The sequence below is a fragment of the Hypanus sabinus genome, chromosome 18 (assembly GCF_030144855.1).
Source record: "Hypanus sabinus isolate sHypSab1 chromosome 18, sHypSab1.hap1, whole genome shotgun sequence".
NCBI classification, from domain to species: domain Eukaryota; kingdom Metazoa; phylum Chordata; class Chondrichthyes; order Myliobatiformes; family Dasyatidae; genus Hypanus; species Hypanus sabinus.
Genome location: NC_082723.1, coordinates 28,772,962 through 28,799,805, shown reverse-complemented (window position 1 = coordinate 28,799,805; position 26,844 = coordinate 28,772,962). Strand labels below are relative to the sequence as shown.

The 26,844-nt window shown below is 40.5% G+C and overlaps 1 protein-coding gene across 6 annotated transcripts in view; it reads right to left on the bottom strand.

Annotated features, from left to right (window-relative positions):
- Window positions 1–26,844, bottom strand: part of LOC132407438 (DENN domain-containing protein 1A-like) — a 606,259-nt gene that overhangs the window by 274,695 nt on the left and 304,720 nt on the right. For all 6 annotated transcript variants that reach the window (XM_059993934.1, XM_059993938.1, XM_059993937.1 and 3 more), the window contains one exon: window positions 11,291–11,391. In XM_059993934.1, coding sequence (XP_059849917.1) covers window positions 11,291–11,391 — 101 coding nt within the window. The remainder of the gene's footprint in view (window positions 1–11,290; window positions 11,392–26,844) is intronic.

The window sequence follows — 26,844 nt, the reverse complement described above, 5'->3', positions numbered from 1 at the left end:
CGATGTGGATCATAATATGTGAGCATAGTGTCTGTTGTCAACATTTCTGTGTTCTTTTGGAAAGACACCTCGCAATGTTTTGTACATTGCCATTTCTTCAAGATCTGTAGTAATGAGTTCAGGGGGTGGAGCACAGTAGCCAGGTCTGGCAGAAATCTTTTATAGTAATTAACAAATCCTAAAAGGGACCACAGCACTGACATGTCCGTTGGTCTTGGGCCGTCTTGTGTCAATGATGTAACCATGATGCTTGGTTTAAAGAATTCATACTTGATGCATCATGTCCATAATTTTCTAATTTTTTTTAATACTGTCTTGAGATTTTGAAGATGTTCATTGTCATCCTTACTGGTAACAATGATGTCATCCAAGTTATAGTGAGTGCCTGGGTAGCCTTGCAGCACCTGGTCCATAACTTTCTGCCAGAATGCAGGTGCAGATGCTACTCCAAAAATAAAGCCCTTTATGAGGGTCTATAATGAGAAACGCTTTGGACTCATCTGTCGGTAGGCCTCAGCCAACTCCACTTAGCTGAAGTGTTTCCCTCCATAAAGGTTTGCAAAGATATCCACTATTCTGGGCAGAGGGTATTAATCTACTTTCAGTACTGGGTTGACGACGACTTTAAAATCCATCTGTGGGTAATTTTTTTCTGCAGCGGTAAGGGAATGTGATCTTGACAGCCCTATTATTCTTGGCTACTGGACCACAGGCACTGCCCATGGATCCACTCACGATCTAGCTCACTGGGTACTTTATTACAGATGGTATAAGGAACCTATGTTTGAAGTTTTCCAATGACATCCTTGAAAACTGCTGTGGCATCATCGAGTACCTTTCTTAATTCGCTTTCAGTTGACTCTCTTGCAGGGGATGTGGCATGCAAATGGTGAGTGGTTCTCCAATCAATTTGTAGATGTTTCAGTCAACAACAGCCCCACAATGCTGGCCTTCTTGATGTTACCACATAAAAGCTCAATATGGCTCATTGGTTGTTGTATTTCACTATTACGAATGTCATTCCTACAGGAGGTATCTTTCCTCCAGTAATAGTTCATAGTTGGATATCTGCAGGCTATAGTTCTGTATCTTTGAAACTCATCTTGTGGAATGACTAAAACAGCCGAGCCAGTGTCAAATTCCATTTTAATTAATTTGCCGTTCACTTCTGGTGTAGGAAATATCGGTTGTCTCTTGTTAGTTTTCACATTGTAAATCTCAAAGCTACCCTGTCCAGTGTCACTCTCATCATTTTTCATCAACAGCATGCAGATTAGAGTCTTTTTGGAACTACAATTTGACTTTTTAATCTTTTTTCTCCTCTCTGTGCAGTGCATTTATTTTTGCCTACCCAACATATTCTTTGGATATGTCCTACTTTGATACATTATCTGCAAGTTTCACTTTTAAACCTCCATTGGTCTGGTGTATGTGACCCCAATGACAATGATATCATGATTTGTTTGGCCAAACAGGTCTCTGTTTAGATGTTACAATTTTAGAAACATAGAAAACCTACAGCACAATACAGGTCCTTCAGCCCACAATGCTGTGCTGAACATGTACTTACTTTAGAAATTACCTAGGGGTTACCCACAGCCCTCTATTTTTCTAAGCTCCGTGTACCTATCCAAGACTCTCTTAAAAGACCCTACTATATCCGCCTCCACCACCTGCACCCTCTCATGTTAGCCATTTCAGCCCTGGGAAAAAGCCTCTGACTATCCACACAATCGTTGCCTCTCATCATCTTACACACCTCTGTCAGGTCACACCTCATCCTCTGTCGCTACAAGGAGAAAATGCCAAATTCACTCAACCTATTCTCAGAAGGCATGCCCCCCAATCCAGGCAATATCCTTGTAAATCTCAATTTTGTTCATGCTCACTTTCATTTCCTGACTGCAAATCAATTAGATCTCTAGCTTAATACAGTGATTTCAACTGCTATGTTTCAGTTAGGTGCTGTTTTGAACACTTCCTTGTAAGGTTCCATAGACTAAACAATCTCTCAGTGCATCATTAAGCCCACCATTAACTGAAAATGCTCAGATAATCTCTTTAATTCAGCTACATAAGCTGAAATGGACTCCCCTTCCTTTTGATTCCACTTATGAAACCTAAATTATTCTGCAATCGACAAATGGTTCCAGTTCTAATTGTTCCTTCATTACTTTCACAATATCTGCAAAGCTAACTGCGGCTGGTTTGGTTGGAGCAGTCAATCTTCCATATATCATGTATGCTCTTCCACCAATTACACTCAGGAACACTGGCACTCAATTCTCGTTCACTATTGCCCCCAGTTATCTGTTGTGCGACTGAACCCATCTATCTTTCTGTTGTAGCCAGCCATTTCTCTTTTTCTTAACTTTATTATTATTGTCACCTAGTGCTGACTATTTATGAACCAGTGAATTTTGACTGTTTTCTGCCTTTTTTCTAACTTGAACATATTTCTCACTCCTTTCCAAAGAAAAAAAAACATGTTGCACTTTTTAAAAACTCAAATATCTCGATGTGCTTCAACAGGCAGGTAGTCATCTCAGGATTTTTTTAAAACTTACTTGTTATCACCATTATGTTTTGTAACTCCACAAGTAATCAAAAGGAAAACAGAACCGGGATGATGCGTATCTACTTTTCAGTTTTACTTTAGCATGGCACATATATCTGATGTGGTCACGTAAGGACATATGCAATTCACATTCTTTTACATATAACCCATGTAAACAGCAAAGAATGCTAATTGAACAGTATATTTACAATATTACTCAAATATTACTTGTACCCCAAGGTCTCTCTGTTTAACACTCCCCAGGGCCCTGCCATTCACTGTCCTTGTCCTGGGATAAACTTCCCTAAATTCACCTCCTCACACCTGCCTTTCTGTAACTAGGGTAGCATGGTAATGTAGTGGTTAGTGCAGCACTTTACAGTACCAGTGACCTGGGGTCATTTCCTACTGCTGTCTATAAGGAGTATGTACATTCTCCCCGTGACCACGTGGGTTTCCTCTGGGTGGTCTAGTCTGTCCCCAGTCTAAAGACGTACCAGTTGGTAAGGTTCACTGGGCATTGTAAAATGTCCCATGATTAGGCTCTGGTTAAAAATCCGGGGTTGCTGAGTGGCACGGCTTGAAGGGCCTACTCCGCTGTATCTCAATAAAATAAATAAATAAATACACACATCAATAAATTCCACCTGCTATTCCCTTCACCACGTACACATCCAGATCCAGTTGTAACTTCAGATAACTTTCTTCACTGTCCACTGTACCATTAATTTTGCTATCTTCTGCAGACTTACTAAGCATGCTACTGACAATCCCTCATGTCCATTCAGAGCCCTAAACAATTCTTCCAAAGCTTCACTTGCAAATCTGTTGGGGTCATCCACTGTACATGGTGCTCCAAATACAGCCTCTTCTACAATGATGAGACCTGATATAGATTGGGAAACCACTTTGTAGAGCCCCTTTGTTCTATCTGCGACTGCAGGATGTCCCAATAGCAAAGCATTTCAATTTCAATCCCCATTCCCATATGGCCACCTCTTCTGCCATGTTGAGGCCACTCTCTGGTTAGAGGAGCAACACCTGATATTCCACCTTGGTAGCCTCCTATCTGATGGCACAATATCTAAACCTTCCCTCATCCCCCTTTTCTCTTCTTCATTTCCCATTCTGACCCCCTCTTATCTCTTCTCCTCACCTACCTATCACATCCTCCTGGTTTCCCACTACCTTCCCCCTTTCCCTTAGTTTACTCTCTTCTCCTAGCAGATTACTTCTTCTCCATCCCTTTGCCTTTTCCACCTAACACCTCCCAGCTTCTTACTTCATTCCCTCTCCCCCACCCACCTGGTCTTACCTATCACCTCTAGCTTGTACTCCTTCACCTCTCCCTCTGGCATCTTTCCCCTTCCTTTCTAGTCCTGATGAAGGATCCCTGCCCAAAGCATCGACTGTTTATTCACTTCTTATAGATACTGCCTTGACCTGCTGAGTTCCTCCAGCATTTTGTGTGCATTGCTCTGGAGTTCTGGCATCTGCAGGATCTCTTGTGTTTATGATTTACTTTCAATCTCATCTATATGGCTAAAATTGATAACAACAAAACAGAGGACCCAGCACCGATCTGTGTAGCACACCACTGATCATAAGTCTTCTGTTGGAAAACAGTGCTCCACTACCACCCTCTGCCTCCCACCACGAAACCAATTTTGTTTCCCTTTCTAACTTTAATCTATCCTTCTAGACTAGCTTACCGTACGAGGACTTGTCGAAGGCCATGCTGTAGACCACCTTCGCTAAATCTTCAGCTTGCTTGTCAGATAGCCAGTATTGGATGAACAGGATTTTCACTGAACTAAATACTTACAAAGGAAAAACCCACTGGAGACTTTCCCTGTCAGTTTCTAACCCACTGGTTCCGTCACTGTCTTGTACAGCTGTCGGAAATTAAACCAGACTATTTGTATCGTAACTACTGGTAATGAGCTTCAGAAGACATACCTACTGCATTATTATTCTGCCTATCTCTAGCTGTAAACCACTGTCCAAATCGACCATGCTTCAGCCATTTGCTACTGAAATCTTCAACCATGCCTTTGTTGCTTCCTGACTTGAGTATTCCAAAGGAGTCCTGGAAATCAAAACCCTGTTCCTTTTGCAATTCTTCCATCTCTGAGTCATACAGCACAGAAGCAAACACTTTGGCCCCTCTAGTCAGTACCACACTGTTATTCTGCCTAGTCTCTTCAACCTACGCCTGGACTACAGCCTTCCATACCCCTCCCATCCATGTATTTATTGAAACTTCTCTTAAATGTTGCAATCAAACACACATCCACCACTTTCGCTGGCAGATAGTCCCACATTCACCACCCTCTGAGTGAAGAAGTTCTTCCTCAGGTTCCCCTTAAACATTCCTCCTTTCACCCTTAATCTATGTCCTTTAGTTCTAGTCTCAATCAACCTCAGTGAAAAAAGCCCATAAGCATTTACCCTATCTATATCCCACAAAATTTCTCCTCATTCTTCTATGTTCAGGGAATAAAGTCATAATCTATTCAACTCTTCCTATAACTCAATTCCTCAAGTCCCAGCAACATCCTTGTAAATTTTCTCAATACTGTTTCAATCTTATTGACATTTTTCCTGTGTAGATGACCAGGTCTAGACAAAATATGTCAAATTTGACCTCACCTACCTCTTTTACATGTTCAACATAACATCCCAACTCCTGTACTCAATACTTTGATTTATGAAGGTCTCCAGTATCTGTTAAAAGCTCTCTTTACAACCCTACCTACCTGTGAATCCACTTTCAAGGAACTATGGACCTGTATTCCCTGATCCATTTATTGTACTGCACACGTATTCATTGCATAAATCCTTTCAAAATGATTGGTCCTTTCAAAGTGCAACACTTCACATTTATTTGCATTAATTCCATCTGCCATTACTCAGCCCTTCCTGTGTTAGTTTTCCAAACAACCACAAGGCAGCCTCTCAGCTTCCTACCGTCCAGTGATTTCAATAGTTCTTTTATAGCTAAAACAAACATGTAGTTGCACTTTTTTATAGCCTAACGCAGTGTATTCAGAGAACCCAAACACAGACCACCTTGCAGCAAAACTTCCATAATCTGCAGGAGATCCCAGATCCATTTTAGTTCTCCATTCCATTCTGCCCTACCTCTGTATGGTCTTTTGCATTGTTATGGTGAGGCCCAAAATCTGCTCGAGCAATGGTGTTTCCTCTTCTGTTTACATGTTGCAGATTTAGAACCCAACAGCAAATGGAGGCTCTTCAGTTCCCAATATTGTGTCGCCCTTTTAACCTATACCAAGATCCATCCAAACTGTTACTCCTACACAGTCCTCCATTTTCCATCACTTATGTGCCTACCTAAGACTTTTTTAAATGTTCCCAATGTATCTTTATCGCCACCCCTGGCAGCACATTCCACACACCCAATACTGTCGGTATAAAAAATACATACCTCTGATATACCTTGGTAATAATGGATCATTTTTCTCAATAAATAAAGGAACAAGTATAATGTTTCTTTATATTATTTATTTAATTGGGTTCTCCTTATTTAGTTTTAGGATTTGCATGTAGATCTGATCACATTTTAAATCATATTTATGCAGAAATAGAGAAAATTCTACAGGGTTCACAAAGTTTCTAGCACCACTGTACATGTAATAAGTAAAGCAAATTGCTCTCTATAATATTGACTCCGATTTTTTATTTCCACCGACACAACCTGCCTTGCAGGAAATTTCCAATATATCTGTATTTCATGCTCCTTCAAAATGCATGTATCTTCAAAAGGCGAAGCCTCAAAGAGGCAGCATCCATCATTCAGGACCACCATCACCCAGGACATGCCCTCTTCTCATTCTACCATCAAGAAAGATGTACCGAAGCCTGAGCTCAACGTTTTAGAAAGTTTCTTTCCCTCCACAATCACGAATGGACAATGAACCCACTTAAGCAAACTCAATTTTTTTGCTCTCTATTTGCACTACCTACTTAATTTTTAAAAAGATATTTCTTATTGTAACTTATAGTTTCTAAATTATTATTTATTGTAACATACTACTGCTGCAAAAAACAAATTACATGACATATGCAATTGATTTTAAACCTGATTCTGATTCCCTTCCCCATCCTCTCTGCAATTACAAAGAAACTTGTTTTCTCTCTTTCCTCATTCAATATGAAGTATTAACTTTGGTTCTCTTTCTATAGATGTTGCCTGACCTGCTGATGATTATTTTATCAATGACCTCATTTTATTTTTTTGTGTCTTCTATTCTCCCCAGAACATTGACACTTATTGTTCTAAATTTGGTCTGTCCTGTTTCAGACCAGGTCCCATTCACCATCAGCTGTGTGCTTGGCCAGATCCAGTGATTTCCTGTTAAGTAATGACTCCATTTTTAAATCCCCATCACATTATTTTGCAGCACAGTTGAGAGCTGTGATATGTTGGTGCAACCCATCATATGATGCTCAATGGAAAAACATTGAGGAGCGGGTACTTCCCATCCCCATATAGGCAATTTTGGCTGATAACAACTTGCAAAGGTACATAAATACTATTGATAACCCATGGGTGAAATTGACTCTTAAAATATGGAAAACTACTATAAAAGAATATAATCTACAGGGAGATATTGTAATTCTTAAATGGTGTGAATATGACTCTGATTTTACACCAAATAAATTGGATGCTAGATTTAAGGACTGGACAGCTAAAGGAATAACAGTTCTTTGCAACATAATGAAAGAAGGAACACTGTTCAGTTTTGAAATGCTTAAAGAGAAGCACTTATTAGAAAAACAAGATTTTTATCGGTATTTACAGATGCGACAATATGTTAATAAGACGCTTAAAAATGTAACCAAGGCAAATACATGCTTGACAGAGCTCTTTAGAAAAGCATATAATTCAGATAATGGTAGTAGAATCATTTCAAGCACGTATAAGGGATTGTCAAATCTTAAAACACATTCGACTTCATACATTAAAACAAAATGGGAGAAGGAAGGAGGGATAATTATATCTGAGGAAGAATGGACAACAATATGGAGGTATCAATGGAAGTGTACCAGTTCACCGAAATGGAGGGAGTTTGGATGGAAAAACTTGATAAGATATTTTATTACACCCTCTCAGAAATCCCATTATGATGGTAACCTCCCTGTTTGCTGGAGAAATTGTGGAAATCAAAATGCAAATCATTAATATATTTTTTGGGACTGCCTTGTTATCAAAAACTATTGGAGGGGGATACACAATGCCCTACAAGACATCTTTAAATGTGAAATACCCTTGGAAAGTAAGACCATATATTTTGGATATATACCTCAAGAATGGTTGAAAAGGGATAAATATTTAATGAGTATACTGTTGGTGGCTGGTAAAAAGACTCTTACTAGGAAATGGTTATCACAGGAGAGCCCAACTTTAAATACATGGATGGAAATTACAATGGACATTTACAAAATGGAAAAGATAACAGCAGCTGTTAATCATAAGCTGGAACAATTTGATTCATACTGGGGAAAATGGTTTAACTATATAATGCCTCATAGGCCTGATTTTATTCTCACAAATCAATGAATCTGTTGTAAAAAAAAGATCACTCCCTACTTGTACATAGTTCTTTCCTTTTGCTTGTTTTTTCTTTCCACTCTTTTCTATAAGTGTATACCCCACATAAATACTTTGTGGGGATTTTGTGATATACATGATTAGATGATATATATGTACAGTCTGAAATACATCTTATGGAAATGTTTGTTTGATGAACTTCCATAAAAAATAAATTACAAAAAAAATCCCCATCTCAAAGATATATGTCATTAACATTATACAAATTTTCACCAGTCATTCAAATTGCTATTGGTCTGCATAAATTATTGTACATTTCCTGGTGATACCAACTGCATGAAATCAATCAACCAATTTATTTATTTAAAGATACAGTGGGGAACAGGCCTTTCTGACCAAATGAGTGGCACCACCCAGCATCCCACTGATTTAACCCCAGCCTAATGACAGAAGAATTTATAATGACCAATTAACCTACTAACTGGTACATCTTTGGAGTGTGGGTTAGAAACCAGAGCAATCAGAGGACACCCACACAATCACGGAAAGAACGTACAAATTCCTTATAGATGGCACTGGAGCTGAACTCCGAACTATGTCACCCTGAGCTGTAATAGTGTCACACTAACCGTTACTCTAAAATGGTGCCCAAATGGTTGTACATTTTCTGGTGATACTAGATGGATTGAGCCAATTTATTGCAAACAACTTTTATTCATGCTGTTGGCTTAGACTGTATACATGTTAATTTCTTGCAGTTTAACAATTCACGGCTGCTTGTATTTTATATAACTACCAACATACATGTAATTGTTTAGTATGTTTCCTAGTGGTCACAGTATGTATGTGAAATTGTTCAGTGTATCTCCTAGTGGTTAAAATTCTGTGTTATTCTGGAAGCTTCTCTGACATTGTATTATTTGAATAGCGGCTATCTGATTGGTCAATTCTTATCTACAAATTTGAATAGAATAATTGTAATCTACAGCACAAGAAGGGCTGAACATGTCAGCCTGTCATCTTTTTTCTTATTCTTTGTTCTTTTGCAACTCTACTTTCACAATTATCTTTGTTCTATTAGCACTTCATAAAACAATCATGAGCAGCAAGTTCTGTGCCTCTTTCTTGACTTCAAAAAGAACCTTGGATTAAAAAACATCAGAATCAAATGATGCAGTGAACATAGGACAGAGGGAAGTCCAGCACAGGAACAAGCCCTTTGGCCATGATGTCTGTGCTGATCATGCCCTGTTAAACTAAGCCCTCTGCCCACACATGATGCATACCTTTGGATACTCAGATGCCTACAGTGTGCTTTCACCACCACTCCAGGTGGTGCATTTGAGGCACCTATCACTCTCTCTGTAAAAAAAAATCTTACAGCGCACACCTTTTAATCTTCCTCCCCACACCTTAAAACTATGTCTACTAATAATTGCCATTGGTACTCTTGGAGAAAGATTCTGACTATCTACTCTTTCTGTGCTTCTCAGAATTTTGTACTCAGGTTCAGGCCTCCCTTCAGCTTCCGCTGCTCCAGAGAAAGTGCTCTTGGCCTAATGAAACATCCTTCAACACTTTCCTAGGAGCGATAACACACACAGAATATTATTACAGAATGAGATAGAAGGGCAGGTGGCCAAAAGATTGATCAAAGCCTTGGGCGTTCACCACCAAGTTCAGGAACAGCTATCAGCCTCCTGAACTGGAGTGAATAACTTCGCTTACCACAACTTTAAACTGAGTCTAATACCTACGGATTCATTTTGAAGAACTTTTTACAAATCATATTCTCATTATTATTTTTTATTTGCATAGTTTTATTTCTTTTACACATTGCTTCCTCATCAGTCTTTATAGTTTTCATAAATTCTATTGTATTTCTTTAATTTTCTGAAAAATGCCTACAAGGAAAGGAATCTTAAGGTAGTATATGTGGACATATACGTACTTAGATAATAAATTTACTTTGAACTTCGAAGAGGTCCTTTGAAAAGCCACCTTAAAGGAAAGGTTGAGATGGATGGAGGCTCTTACCAGGGATTTCAGAGAAGAGAGCTGTGGAAATTCATTAAAAGTAATTATACCCTCCTCTCTACTTCTGGTTTCGTAAGCTTAAGGGAAACCACCATTTTTTATATTTTCTATTTAGAGATATAACACAGTAATGGGCCCCATCGGCTCAACGAGCCTGTGTCACCCAATTAAATCCATGTGACCAATCAATCTACTAACCCATATGTCCTTGTACTGTGGGAGGAAACCAGAGTAGCTGGAGGGAACCCATGCAGTCACAGGGAGAACATACAAACTCCTTACAGACAGCAATAAATATTGATCCCAGGTTGCTGGCACTGTAATTGCATTATAAGACCATAAGAGAGAGGAGCAGAATGAGACCATTTGGCCGATCAAGTCTGCTCTGCTATTCCATCATAGCCAATTTATTATCCCTTTCTATCCCATTCTCCTGCCTTCTCTCCGTAACCTTTGACAACCTTGCTAGTCAAGAACCTATCAACCTCTACTTTAAATATAACCAATGACTTTCTTCCCCACAGCTGTCTGTGGCAATTAATTCCACAGATGCACCACCCTCTGGTTAAAGAAATTCCTGCTCATCTCTGTTCTAAATGGACATCCTTCTGTTCTGTGGCTGTGCCTTCTGACCCACGATAGGAAACATCCACTCCACATTCCTCTATCTAGGCTTTTCAATATTTAATAGGTTTCAGTGAGAGTTCTCCACTGTGCATACCCCTCCCATCGTATTCTTCTAAACGCCCAGAGCCATCAAACACTCCTCATTCTGTTGAACCTCCTCTGGACCCTCTCCAATGCCAGCACATCCTTTTTTAGGATAAGGGGCCCAAAAACTGCCCAAAATACTCCAAGTACGGTCTGACCAATAACTTATAAAACTGAAACGCAGTGATTTTGGAAATTCCTTTCCAAAAGTCAAGTTACGTTTGTGGAAGGAACAAAACAGAAGTCAATATTCCAGAGAGAGATTGGAGAAATAGAGAAATGAGAATTATTTGTCACAAGTGCATCGAAACTTACAGTGTAATTTCGTCCAATCCATTATGGAAGTTGAATGCAAGTGAGTACTGAGATATTTTATCATTTTAAATATAAATGTGTAAGCTTCTTACCAGCAGTAGTCCAGGAGATGTGGAGGGAGAACCGGAATGTAAACGTGCTGCCAGTACATGGGGTAGAGCATAGCTGCTGAGCCGTGGATGCAGGCTGTTAACTGGAAGAAATAAGAGAAAATTCTTATCAATTCATGTACAGTTGAAGTAACATTTCAAGCAGAAAAGAACCTTCACATTGACACAGATGGGTTCTTGCTGTGTTCAGGTAGACTGATATTTCCAGGAATCAATGGAGTACACAAGTATGAAGTAGCTCTATATGGGTTGAAAAGATCACACTAGGAACTCTGTGTAGCCTCTGGTTTCCTTACTTAAGGAATATATCTGCCCTGGAGGGAAATAGAGAAGATTCATCATATTGATTCAGGAAGGAGGGTTTGTACTAAGGAAAAATAAAGTGATCTGGACTTCAACTTTCTGGAGTCCATAAGGAAATAAATTAAGTTTAATTAGCTTTATTTGTCACACATATATATATATCAAAACATCTAAAGATAGAGTGAAATGTGCCATTTGTGTCAATGACCCACACAGTACAAAGATGCGCTGGGGCAGCCCGCATGTGTCACAATGCTTCTGGCAGCAACGGAGCGTGCCCACAGTTTACTAACCCTAACACATACATTTTTGGAATATTTGTAGGAAGCACATGCAATTAATGGAAAAACATGCTAACTCCTTACAGACAGCGGCAGGAATTGCTGGCACTGCAAAGCATTACAATAATCACTACATTAACCTTGCCACCCTTGATCTTATTGACACCTGTCAGATTTGGAAGAGGCTTAACTGTGGTGTGAGGATGTCTCCTTTGATGGGGGTTATCTAGAACTAGGGAGCACAGTTTCAGGAGATGATGATATTCATCAAAGCTGAGATGATGAAGAATTTCTTCTCTCCAGGTGTTACTCTGCTCCAGTGAGCCTTTGCCAGAGTCAGGAAATACATTCAGTGGCCACATTATTAGGTACACCTGCTTGCTAATGCAAATATCTAAACAGCCAATCATGTGGCAGCAACTTGATGCATAAAAACATGCATACATGGTCAAGAGGTTCTGTTTTTGTTTACACCAAGTATCAGAATGGGGAAGAAATGTGATCTAAGTGACTTTGACCATGGAATGATTGTTGGTGCCAGTTTGAGTATCTCTGAAACTGCTGACCTCCTGGGATTTTCCCGCACAACAGTCTCAAGAGGTTATAGAGAATGGTGCGAGAAACAAAAAAAAACTATCCAGTGCTTGGTAGCTCTGTGGACAAAGACACCTTGTTTATGAGAGAGGTCAGAGGAGAATGGCTAAACTGGTTCAAGCTGACAGGAAGGCGACAGTAACTCAGATAACCACACGTTACAACAGCGGTGTGCAGAGGAGCCTCTCTGAACACACAACATGTCAAATCTTAGAGTGGATGGGCTACAACAGCAGAAGACCATGAACATACATTTACTGGCCACTTTATTAGGTAAAGGAAATACCTGATGAAGTGGTCACTGAGTGTATTCAGGACCATGGCAAACAGACATTTGGACCACAAGAGAATCAAGGATGTGAGGAAAAAGTGGAATCGAAGCCATGATCTGATTAAATGACTCATATTTCTTATGTTCTTAGAATGCTGGCTTTTGAATGTTAATCATTAATAATTGTAATTTAAAACCATCAAAAAGAGAAAAATATGTACTTCTAAACTAAATATTAAAATCTATCATTCTAGACGATATTCTGAACAGCTCGGTGAATGATTCAACATGTGTTAAGCTGAAGGTGACGGCTTTACACTGATTAAAACACGGCACTTGATTTTGTTTCTGTCAGGTAATTAAGCTCTATCCTCAATATTCAGCACTAAATCTCCAGCATCAGTCAGTGGAGCCTGGATCAGGGACTGACCACGGGATAATGATCAGGCATCTCAGTATTGCAACAAAAGTTATCTTCACAGACCAACTAACAGGCATGTGCATATTTGTGATAAGCAAATTACTTCAGTTCAAAAATCCATGTCATTATTGCCACAGGTGAAACAATCTCATGACACTGAACTCTGCTTATGGACAACTTTTCTTCCCAACTTATCCCATTGAGAGGATACATATTTCTTTGTTCTGTAATCTTGCATCCACTATTATCCAAGTCTGACAGTCACATAATCAACATGAAGGACTCACTATTTTAAACTGTACTGTTCAAAGTTCAAAACACATTTATTATCAAAGTATGTATAAATGATACCAGCTTGAGATTCATCTCCTTACAGGCAGCCGCGAAACAAGAAACGAGAAAGAACCCCAGTAAAAAAAAGAGTAACAAAACCTCAATGCGCAGAGAGAAAAAAAACACAAATTGTGCATACAATCAAAGCAAGCAACAGCAATCAGAACTAAAGTGAGTCCTTAAACACAAAGCCCAGAGCAGCAGGAGCAGACCCACAGCATCAGTTCATTGGCAGCAGAGCAAAATGGAACTTGCAGAAAGAAAGCCCAGGCTCACAGTCTCAGCCTCAGTGTTGCAGAGCACGGCCAACATCGCAGAGCAGCCCGACCCTCACCTTCAGTCCCCACACCCTGGCCTTTCAGTCCAGTGTTTAAATTGTCCAAACATCGGGTTGTTCTTCACAAAAACACCCAGGCCCTTTCGCTTCAATATGCTCTGGGCCTGGACCCCACCGCCATGTTCCAGCCCATACCCGTACAGGCGGATTCACTTTATTAAAAAGATTCTAATTAGCATTTACATCAGATAAATCATCAAAGATTGATTAGCTTTAAATCCACCATGACAAAGACTTTGGACAATATCTACAGCGTTCAACCTGACTTAGTATAGATCGTGTGTGTATTAAATGATATATAGAACACAATTCCACACAAGCAGCTGTAACAATAACTTTATAACCCCACTCTTGCTAAACTGCTGTCAGCATTTATTCAGTTCCTCCTGTATATAATAAAGTGGCCACTGAGTGTATGGTTGTAGTCTTCTACTGCTGTAGCGCATCCACTTCAAGGTTCAACATGTTGTGCATTCCTCTCTCATTAACAAGGCATTTTTGCTCACAGAACTGTCACTCGAGCCATTTTTTTTTTGCACCAATCTCTATAAACTCTAGAAATCGTTGTGAGTGAAAATCCCAGGAGATCAGCTGTTTCTGAGATATGCAAACCACCTCATCTGGCACCAACAATCATTCCACAGTCAAAGTCACTCAGATCACATTTCTTCCCCAATCTGATGTTTGGCCTGAACAACAACTGAACATCTTGACTGCACCTGCATTCTTTTATGCACTGAGTTGCTGCCACATGATTGGTTGATTATATTAACAGCTAACTGGCATTAACAATCTGGTGTGTCGGTGTAGCTAATAAAGTGGCCAGTGAGTGTATGCTTGGTGAGATACTGTGGGTATAGAGGCCATGCTCCAGTCAAATAACTGTGTGCATCTCCTGAATAACAGTTTCTTATCAAATAAAGGCAAACAAGTGAAATGTTAACAAGAAAAGAGATTCTGGAAATCTAGAGAAACACACACAAAATGCTGGAGAAACTCACCAAGTTAGACAGCACCTATAGAGGGGAATAAACAGTCAATGTTTTGGGCTGAGACCTTTCATTAGGATTGGAAAGAAACAGAGTAGAAGCCAGAATAAGAAGGTGAGGGGGAAGGGGAAGGAGTACATATGGCAGGTGATAGATGAGACCAGGTAAGCAGAAAGGTGGGTGGATGGGGCAAGGGGGCTGAAGTATGAAGCTGGGAGATGATAGGCGGAAGAGGTAAAGGGCTGAAAGAGAAGGAATTGGACAGGAGAGGAAAGTGAACCATGGAAGATAAGGAAGAAGAAGAAGCACTAGTGGGAGATGATGGGCAAGTGAGCAGAAGGGGTAAGAAGGGAACCAGAATAGGGACTGGAGAAAGAGAAAACAGGAAAGTAGGAAGATATCGCTGGGAGTTGGAGAAATCAATGCTCATGCTATCATGTTGGAGATTACTCAAATCAAATATGAGGTGTTGGTCCTCCACCCTGAGGTTGGCCTCATCATGGCAGTAGAGAAGGTTATGGATTAACATGTCAGAAAGGGAATGGGAAGTCAAATTCAAATGGATAGCCACTGGGACTTCTTTTACTTTTTGATGAACAAAACAAAGGTACTTGACAAGACAAACCCGCCTCCGATCTGTGCTGGGTCTCATAGACGCCTGATTTGCTGAGACCCTCCGGAGGTGGGGGGGGGGGTGTTAAAATTTCTGATGAACTTTTCAGCTGTGATAAAACATGAATTGATTCCTGCTGAGAAAGCGTAATAACAGCACTGGAATAGTTGAATTTGTAGATGAATAAGACTTTGGTGAGGCCTAATTTGGAGAATTGTGTAAAGTTTTGGTTTGCAATCTTCAGGAAAGATATCAATTACAGTAATTTACCCACTATTTCAAATAACTGGTTCTTTTTAAATAAGTCCCTTCTAAAGCTGGAGTTGCGAACTCAGCCAGCTCCATTGTGGGGCCTAGCCTCCCCAACATCGAGAACATCTTCAAAAGGTGATGCTTATAAAGGTGGCATCCATCATTAAGGACCCCCATCACACAGGATATGCCCTCTTCTCATTGCTACCATCAGGGAGGAGGTACAGGAGCCTGAAGACACAGACTTGGAGTTTCAAGAACAGTGTCTTCCCCTCCGTCATCAGATTTCTGAATGGACAATGAAGTTCAAAGTTCAAAGTAAATTTAATGTCAAAGTACATTTACATCATCATATGATATTCATTTTCTTGGGGCCAATCACAGTAAATACACCATACAATCAAAGAAAGATCACACCCAACAAGTCAGACAAGCAACCAATATGCACAAAAAAACTGTGCAAATAAAAAAAGAGAAAACAAAAATAATAATAATAATCATAAATAAGCATTAAATATCAAGAACATGAGATGAAGAGTCCTTGAACGTGAGTCCAGTTCAGTGAAACGGTTCAGTGATGGGCGAGTGAAGTTATTCCCTCTGAATGAAGAGCCTGATGGTTGAGGGATAAAAACTGTTCCTGAACCTGGTGGTGTGGGTCCTAAAGTTCCTGTACCTTCTTCCCAAAGGCAGCAGTGAGAAGAGAACATGGCCTAGATGGTGGGTATCCTTGACAATTGATGCTGCTTTCCCGTGACAGCACTGCATGTCAAGATGGCTTTACCTCTAACGGTCTGGGCAATATCCACTACTTTTTGCAAGCTTTTCTGTACAAGGGCATTGGTATTTCCATACCAAGACATGATGCAACCTATCAATATACTCTCCACCAGACATCTCTAGAAGTCTGTCAAAGTTTCAGATGACATGCTAACTCTTCACAAACTTCTAAGAAATTAGAGGCAAAACCATGCTTTCTTTGTAATGGCAAATTGGAGTGGATTCAAATCACTTCTCAGGCAGGAGTTGATATGTTTCATCACCAACCTTTCAAAGCACTTCATCACAGTGGATTTAAGTGCTACTGGACGATAGTCACTGAGGCAGGTTACCAAGTTACCACATATAATTGAAGCCTGCTTGAAGCAGCTGGGTGCCGCAGACTGCTGAAGTGAAAGGCTAAAAATATCTGTGAACACTGCAGCCATTTGATGAGAACAGGCCTTTCGTACTTGGCCAAGTACCCTGGCTGGGTAGATGCTTTCCGTGTGTTCACCCGCCCCCCCCCCCCCCCCATGTAGGCCTCAGAGACTAAAATCACAAGGTCATCGACAACTGTGGGAGTTTGTGAAAGTGCCTCCATTTTTGATGGTCAAAGTGAGCACAGAAGGCTCTTAGCTCATCTGGGAGTGAAACCTTGTTGTCACCCGAGTCGCTTGGTTTCACTTTGTACGAGATGATAGCATTCAAACCTGTCACATATGTCAAGTTTGGTTTGCAATTGCCATTTCGCAAGTGAATGTCACTGATCTGGCCCTCAGCAGAATGCAGATCACTTGATTCATCCAGGGCTTCTAGCTATGGAAGACTGAATGTGGGGAAGCACTGTTTTTATAAAGTCTGTGACAACTATGATATATTCATTCAGATCTTCGTTGAATTCTTGAACATGGCCCAGACCACTGACTTGAAACAATCCTGTAGCTACTCCTCTTCCCATGACCACTTCTTTGTTGTCTGTATCTCTGGAACCTTGCCAGTATGCAGGTAGGAGGAGGACAGCTAAGAGATCAGATTTCCAGAAATGTGGTCTAGGTATGGAACGGTAAGTGTTCCTAATTGTAGTGTAACAGTGGTCGAGTGTGTTGGAACCTCTAGTGTTGCAGATGATATGTAGATGATCATTGGGTAGAGACTTCTTCAAACAAGCCTGATTGAAGTCCACAACAATGATTTGTAAAATGTTGGGTAGATAGGCTGTTTCTTATTTGCTAATCACAGCATTCAAACATTAAGTGCTTGTTTTAACCCATGTACACTATCACAATATCTTTTTTCTTTTATACCCCTGTTTTTGCACTAACTTATTTTTAAAAAATATATATACTACTTCTTATTGTAATTTATTGTTTTTTATTATGATGTATTGCAATGTACTGCGGCCACAAAAATACAAATTTCACGATATATACCAGTAATATTAAACCTGATTCTGATTCAGAAAATGAGACCCAACTGCACTCTCAAGTGGAAGTAAAGTGATTTCCTCATTCTTTCAATGAACTGGGAATTAATCCCCAGTGTCCCAGGCAATGTTTATTCCTCAGTCAACATCAATAAAGTGACAGATGATCTGGTCAGTATCATGTTGGTGTTGGTGGCAGCCTGCTGTGAGCATATTGGCTGCCATGTTTCTGTAATGCAACAGCAACGATATTTCAAAACTGCTTCACTGGCTGTGAATTACGGTGCTTTTACATTGCATTTCCAAGCCACGGGCAACCACAGTAATACATTCCGTCTACTGAGGAACCATTTTCCAACATGCATTGTAGATAGGGAGGCAAACGAAAAGGTACTGCACAAGTCAGTTACCTGAGTAGGTCGAGGATGGGTTAACAGGGCAAAAAATGCAAGGGTAAATGGGTCAACCACAAAAGCTGAAAATGAGAAGAAATTTATTTTCTCAGGGAACCGTGAATCTTTGTAATTCAATACTCCAGGAGCTGTGAAAACTCACTTGTTCATGGCTGAGAGAGATTTTTTTTAGTTCATGTAGGAGCAAGAACGATTGAGGATCATGCAGGGGAGTGCTCCAAAGAATGCACCTCGATGATATTACTGACAGCACTGAAACTGCCGTTGGGCAGAAGGTGCAGGGGTCCTGGGTGCCACACGTCGGGTTTGGGATCAGCTGTAGCCCTGCTGGACAGGCTCTACTCGCCTCAGTGCTGGTTGGGCTCCACAACTGTGGATCCCCTTTCAGGCACACTGCAGTTCATGTTCCATGCATTTTTGTTTACTTGTTTGTTACTATTTGCACAATTTGATCAAGACTCTGAAGCTGTGGTCTGCGACTGTCAGCACAGTGCTGAATTAATTCCATGGCTGTGGCTCCCACACCGGCTTCACTCGCCTCAACGCCTCTGTGACTATGGACACACTTTTGGAGCTTATGTTCTGTGTGGTATTTGTTTACTTTCTATTGTTTGCACAATTTGTTCTTTTCCTCACACATTGGGTGTTTGATGGTGTTTGTAGTGTGGGGCTTTTTTTTAAATAGGTTCTATTGCATTTCCTTATTATGTGGCTGCCTGCTAGAAGACAAATCTCAAGGTTGCATACAGTATACATACTTTGAAGAATAGTTGGCCATTTTTTTCTGCTGCTGTTATTACGACCGTCAAAAATAAAAGGCAGAACAGACTTGATGGGCTGAATGACCTAAATCTGCTCCTATATCTATGACTCAAAATTAGAAGTTTAACTTGCACAATATAGAGGGTACAAAATAAAATAATAGACATAATACAATAATTTTAAAAAGTACAATTAACAGTTTAGTGTGACAGTTAATCTGATGGTTTAAAATTGTACTCCTGAAACAGTCCACTTTCATTTTTAATAGTTATCCTTCTTTCACTCATAGTACTTGAGTAAAGGGAGAGACATATTAAGCAAATTTAATTTAGAATTCTCAGATGCAGTGTATTTACTGTTTCACATTTTGCAGAACATGTTTAGCATTTTTAAATTCCCTTATTGTCCTGTTTCTGTCTAATATCTCAAAAAGTTGAGCTTTACATACAAGAGGGATTTGCTGAACAGTCACCAAGGATCTGGAGCTGAAAAATTCGAAAGAAGAAATCTTAAAAAGAAAGATTAGCTTTATTTATCACATGCACGTCAAAACATACAGTGAATGCATCGTTTGTGTCAACAACCAAGGCATGCTGGGGGTGCAAGATGTTCTTACTGTGCTTCCAGTGCCAACATAGCATGCCCACACTTTCTTGCCTTAACCCGTACGTCTTTGGGACGTGGGAAGAAGCAGGTGCGGTCATGGGGAGAATATACAAACAGTGGAGGAATTGAACCCTGATCTTACAGCTGGCAATGTAATGCATTTCGCTAACCACTACACTACCATGCCACCCACATTATTTTCAATACCCGAATTAATGCACAAATCTGACCATTTGCCGAAGAATAGATTTTTGTCTTAGGTTGGCAATGTAGAGAAAACCAATGCACTATCCCATCTAAAACTTTCATTTGTAAACAAGAGAATATCTGAAAAAAATGTCATTCCCTTCCCTCAATTCCTCTGACTCTGCCACATCTGCTCTCAGGATGAGGCTTTTCATTACAGAACTAATGAGACGTCTTCCTTCTTCAAAGAAAGGGGCTTCCCTTCCTTCACCATCAATGCTGCCCTCACCCACATCACTTCCATTTCGCGCACGTCCGCCCTCACTCACCCCACTAGGGATGGGGTTCCTCTAGTCCTCACCTACCCACCCAACCAGCCTCCACCTCCAGCACATAATTCTCCATAACTTCTGCCATCTCCAGCGGGATTCTGCCACCATGCACATCTTCTCCTCCCCCCCCCTTACTACTATTCAGGGCCCCAAACAGTCCTTCCAAGTGAGGGTCATCTATTGTATCCAGTGCTCCCAGTGTGGCTTCCTGTATATCAGTGAGATCTGACATAGATTGGGAGACCACTTCATCGAGCACCTATGCTCCATCCACCAGAAAATGACACCCATTTTAATTCTACTTCCCATTCCAATTCTGACATGTTAGTCCATGGCCTCCTCTACTGCTGCAATGAGGCTGCACTAGATTGGAGAAGCAACACATTATATACCATCTGGATAGCCTCCAACCTGATGGCATGAACATCGATTTCTCAAACTTCTGGTAAGGCTCACTCTCTCACCTTATCTTCTTACCTGCCCATCACCTCCCTCTGGTGTTCCTCCCCCTTCCCTTGGTCATCTGTCCACTTCTGTCAGATTCCCCCTTCTCCAGCCCTGTATCCCTTTCACCAAGCAACTTCTCAGCTTTTTACTTCAACCCTCCCCCTCTTCCAGTTTCACCTATCTACTACTACCTTGTATTTCTTCCTCTCCTCCCCCCACCTTCTTACTCTGACTTCTCAGTCCTGATGAAGGGTCTCGGCCCGAAACACTGATTGCTTACTCTCTTCCATAGGAGCTGCCTGGCCTGCTGAGTTCCTCCAGCATTTTGTGTGTGTTGCTTACCTTCCATTTGTAGTTCGTCGCACACTGGCTTTTATGCAAATTTATCTTTTACGTGCAAATTTTTGTTGCAATAATTTCTACCTCACAAGGACATAAAAAATCAGAACAGGTCATTTGCCTCTTCAGGCTTCCTCTGCTATTTACCGACAGCATGGCACAACTCCCGGAGCTCCCTAAACACAAGAGACTGCAGATGCTGGAAATCTTGAGCAAAACACACAAAAAAATGGAGGAACACAGCAGGGCTGGCAGGGAATAATCAGTCGATGCTTCGGGTCAAGACCCTTCATCAGGACTGGATTTCTTTGTATCCAACCCTTCTTCATCAACCCTTTAATTCTTCTACCTATCGCTTCCCAGCTTGTTGCTTCGCCCACCTTCCCCCACACCCGGTCTCAACAATCACCTTCCAGCTGGTACTCCTTCCTCTCTCCCCACCTTCTTCTTCTGGCTTCCAGCTTCTACATTTCCAATCCTGATGAAAAGTCTCACCCCAAACCAGCAACTGTTCACTCTTCTCCATTGATACGCTTCCTGAACCTGCTGAGTTCCTCCAGTACTTTGTGTGTATCAGTCAGCTCCATCTTCCCTCATTAGTCCCATATTCTTCAACTCACGAAGTGCTCAAAAATCTACCGACCTATCCCTTGAATGGATTCAGTAATTGAGCACACAAAGTGGAGTGTGGCAGAGATTCACAATGCTTGAAGCCATTCCTTTATTCAGTCCCAGACTGCTGATAAGGACCAGTTGCAGACACCTTAGCCAAAGGGAACATGTTCTCAGCTACTATTCCATCGTGCCCTCAGAGAATACTACACGTTCAAGTGCAATCATTGTAAATGGGGGGAGCACAGGTTCAGTTTACACAATCTTTCTTCACAGCACAATCCATTTATCCATCCAGTAAACTCCTCTAAGACAAATAAATTTACTTCAGGAAACAAGACTAAAACTATACATAGCACATTGCGGCCTCACCAATGGCTTATATAATTGTGGTGATTTCTAAGTAGGTAGATAAGTAGGCAGGTAAGTTGTTTTTTTATATTATAAATATATATATATATATACATAATGATGGCCTGCTTTCCTAATTGCTTGCTGTAACTACATGGTAACTTTCTACAAGCTTGTAGTAAGACACCCAGTTCTTTCTATATACCAATATTTCCCATTCGTATTATGCAAATGCTCCGAACTTTTAAAAACTTTTCCATATTAAAATAATAATTTCCAGTTGTATTCCACCCACTACGTTCTTACACACTCATTTTAAGGATTAGCTTTATCTGTCAAATCAAATCAGCGAAAATTGTGCTGGAAGCAGCCCACAAATGTCGCTGCATTTCTAGTGCCAACATAGCACATAGAACTTACAAACCCTAACTTGTACATCTTCAGAATCTGCGAGGAAACTGGAGCACCCAAAGGAAACCCAGACAGTCATGAGGAGAATATACAGCGCGGAAATCAAATCCCAATCTTGCAGCTGATGCAGAGAAACATTGTGTAAATTCATCTTTGTATCCTTAATCTTGCATCATCAGTAAATATGAACTTATTGCAAGATTCCCTTATTACATCACTGGTACAGGCTGCAAATAGCCAAGTTTCTAACATGACCCTTACCATATCACGTTGCAACCTCTCAGCCCGAAAATGACAACTTATTCCCACTACTTAGTGAGTTCAGGAACCAGAAAGCTTTGCTGCTGATATATAGAACTCTGGTTAGGTTGCAGCAAGACTATTGCATTTAATTCTGAGAGGATGTGAAGGCTTTGGAGAGGGTGCAAAAGATGTTCACCAGGATGCTGCTTGGATTAGAGAGCAGGTTCTGAAAGAAAAGGTTAAACAAACGGCCTGTTTTCTCTTGTGTGATGGAGGCTGAGGGGTGACCTGACAGAAGTTTGTAAGATTATGAGAGAAATGGATAAGGTAGACAGCCGGTATCTTTTCCCCAAGGTTGAAATGTCTAATACCAGAAGGTATGTATTTGAAGTGAGAGGAGGGAAAGTTCAAAGGAGGTGAGTGGGGCAAGCTTTTCTTTTACCCCTACACATGGAAATGCACTGCCATGCGTGGTGCTAATATGAAAGAGGTGCTTAATAGCCTCTTAGATAGGGACATGAAAATGCAGAGAATGAATGGATATGGGCATTGTGTAGACAAGAAGGATGCATTTAATTATAAGGTTACTTAGTTCGGTGCAACATTTTGTGCCAAAAGGCCTGATCCTGATACAGGCACTCCCAACCTGGGATCCGTAGGCCTCTCAGCTAATGGTTAAGTGTCCAGGGCATAAAAAAGGCTGTGAACACCTGTTCTAATTTGTTGCAAGTCTTCCTATAGCCACCATTCAGTTATCAAAATATAGTTTTACTGATAATCTCGTCAATTGAGAATGTGAAAGCTGTACCAAATTCATGCTTGGGCAGATCAGCTTTGACTGGTGTCCGGGTCTGTACCAGTGTTTTAAAAAATCGTCCACATTTCAAACACCAACTTCACATGGCCCTTCTGTGCGATCCTACAAAATTGATTGGATCAGAAATATAATTTTATCTTATAACCACTTACTGAACATATTTTGGAAAATACAAGTACATTAGATTAACCTCCGGCTCAGTGAGCTGCGCCTCCCTGTAACCCACCTACCTAATTTAATCACAGGACAATTTAAAATGACCAATTAACCTACGTCTTTGGACTGGAAGGAAACTAGAGCACCCGGAGGAAACCGACGCACACACGTTAAGAATGTACAAACTTTGTCACAGAGGCTGCAGGAACTGAACTCCAAACTCTGAAAGCCTGAGCTGTAACAATGCTGTGCTAACCACCACACTGCCACGAAGACTACACAACAAGGCTTCTGTTACTCTGAACAAAATTTGCCCACAGCTTCCTCCAGAGAGGAAACTGCTAGGAGCCTGTGTGATGGAGCATGAAACTAAAGAGATTTGGTATACTCTCCAGACATCTGTACAAGATGACAGTCTTTCCTGCAAGCTTCAAAATACATAAGGCGCTGCCTGTTCAATCACTTGTCATTTACGGTGTCTGAATTGAAAACCTGCCATCATTATTCCTAACGTTACATGTGACCTTAAGGACACAAGTTCACCGTACAAATAGGTACATCAGGCCACTTAATATGAAAGAAAACCATGCAACCCTCAGCTACCAGAAGTATTTTTGTTTCACTGCATTGAAGTACAGTAGTGATAGATAGATACTTTATTGATCCCTAAGGAAATTACAGTGTCACAGTAGCATTACAAGCGCACAGATAATACAAGCACACAAATATTAGAAGGAAGAAAAAATAAAAAATAAGTTACCTCTAACAGTCTAGCAGGAGATGATCAAAATCATAAAATTATAAATACCTAAAAATGTGTATTTAAAATGAAGATTATCATAAGTCTTGTCATTCAAAGTCCGTTCACTTTATTTGAAAGACACTACTAATAATGCAAGTCCTGGTTAGGTGACCACTGACAGCAGGTAGACAATCTCTGAAGAGTATTTATAATGGCTAAAGCCACCCATATTGCAAATACACTGCCCAGAAGAAGGCAAAGGCAAACCATTTCTCCAGAAAAGATTGCCAAGAACAATCATGGTCACCTACATCATAATGATGATGATGACTAATAATTATTTATTCCTTATTGGATTCAATGCCCACTTATATAGTCTAGTAACTGTAATGTCACAAAAAGAGCGCAGAGGTGTTTTACAACAAAAAAAACCCATTCTATATCACATAATGAAATATTAAAAATGAAAATTGAAAATGGTGGAAATACCCAGCAAGTCAGGCAGCATCTGTGCATAGAGAAATAGAGTTAGCTTTTCATGTCATAACTAAGGAAAAGTGAGAACACTTTAAGTTACAGACAATTACTCGCTCCCAGCTGACACTAACTATCTCATCTATTTTACATTGGTTTCCACCATTTTGTCGTCATTCACTTTGTTCTTTCCAGCCCTACCCAATCACTTTATTTTCAAACATGCCTGCCCTGTTTTGTTGATAGATCTTTGGGCTGGAATATTCATTGCTCTTCCTCTACAGATGTTGCCGTGCATATCCAGCATTTTCTTCTGTTTCAGTTTTCCACGAATTTCCTCCAGTTGCCATGGTTTCCTCCCACATTCTGAACATATACATTAGGGTTAGCAAGTAGTGGGCATGTTACGTTGGAGCCGGACACATGGCAACACTTGCGGGCTACCCTCAGCACATCCTGTGTTGGTCATTGAAGCAGATGACATATTTCACTGTATGATTCAATGTTCATATGACAAGTAGAACTAATAGACTGATCGAGTCCTAGAAAAGTACAGCACAGAAACAGGCTCTTCAGCTCATGCAGTCCATGCCAAACCACTTAAACTGCCTCGTTCTATTGACTACACACGGATCATAGCTCTCTGTACCCCTACCGTTCCATGTACCTATCTAAACTTCTCTTAAATGTTGAAATTAAAATCACCATATAACAATTACAGCACAGAAACAGGCCATCTCGGCCCTTCCAGCCCGTGCCGAACGCTTACCCTCACCTAGTCCCACCAACCTGCACTCAGCCCATAACCCTCCATTCCTTTCCTGTCCATATACCTATCCAATTTTACATTAAATGACAATACCGACCCTGCCTCTACCACTTCTACTGGAAGCTCGTACCACTCTCTGAGTAAAGAAATACCCCCACGTGTTACCCCTAAACTTTTGCCCCCTGACATCCACCTCTTGCTTGCATTCACCTTATCTATACCCTTCATAATTTTGTATACCTCTATCAAAACTCTTCTCAATCTCCTATGTTATAGGGAATAAAGTTCTAACCTTTTCAATCTCCAATTTTACAACCTTTATCTTTAATTAGCATCTTTTCCCTCTTTGCAATTGATAAGATACAAAGACAGGTGGCCAAAAGCTTGTGAAAATGAGAGATTGAAAAATTTAAGAGATGGCAATGATTGAATGGTAAAAAGATGACAAAGATGCCCTGTGGAAGGAGTGTTGATAGTGCAATGGATATAAGAGCCACATACATAGGGAGGGCCCAGACCACAAGGGATTTGAAAGCAGCACTGGGAATTTTTAAACTCTGCCACTGCTCAACCAGGAGCCAATGTAGCTGAACTTAATTTCAAGTGTATTAGGTCTCTGGACGACGCAGCTTTGTGTAAGCTTAGTTTTACTGACAAAAAAAAATGCCTTAAGCTGCCCAGAATTAGTTGAACCTAGAAGTGACAAAGGCATAAATAAAGGCTGTAGCAGGTGTAGTGTAGTGTGGAAATAGTATTGGGAAAGAATATCTAAAATACAACTCTACAAAAACTTCTGCACACGTATGATAGCATACTGGTTAGCGTAATGCTTTATAGTGCCAGCCATAAGATGGGGTTCAATTCCTGCCACTGTCTGCAAGGACTTTGTACATTCTCCCCATGACTATGCAGATTTCTCTCACATTCCAAACATATACGTTAGGGTTAGTAAACTGTGGACATGTTACGTTGCCACTAGAAGTATGGTGACAATTGCAGGTTGCCCCCAACACATCACAGACTGTGTTGACACAAACAACACATTTCACTACGTTTCGATGTTTCAATGTACATGTGTCAAACAAAGCTGATCTTTTTCTTAGGAAAATATATTAAATCATGCATCATAATTAGAAAAATTCCTAGCAGCTTTCTCTCTGGAGGAAGCATTGGGCAAATATCACATCAGAATTGCAACCAGCCTGGTTCAATGCAGATTGATACAGTCAGCAACTGGGAAGAGTTTGTGAGGGGCCAATGATAATCAATATGCATAAGAGCATAAAACAGTAAGGAA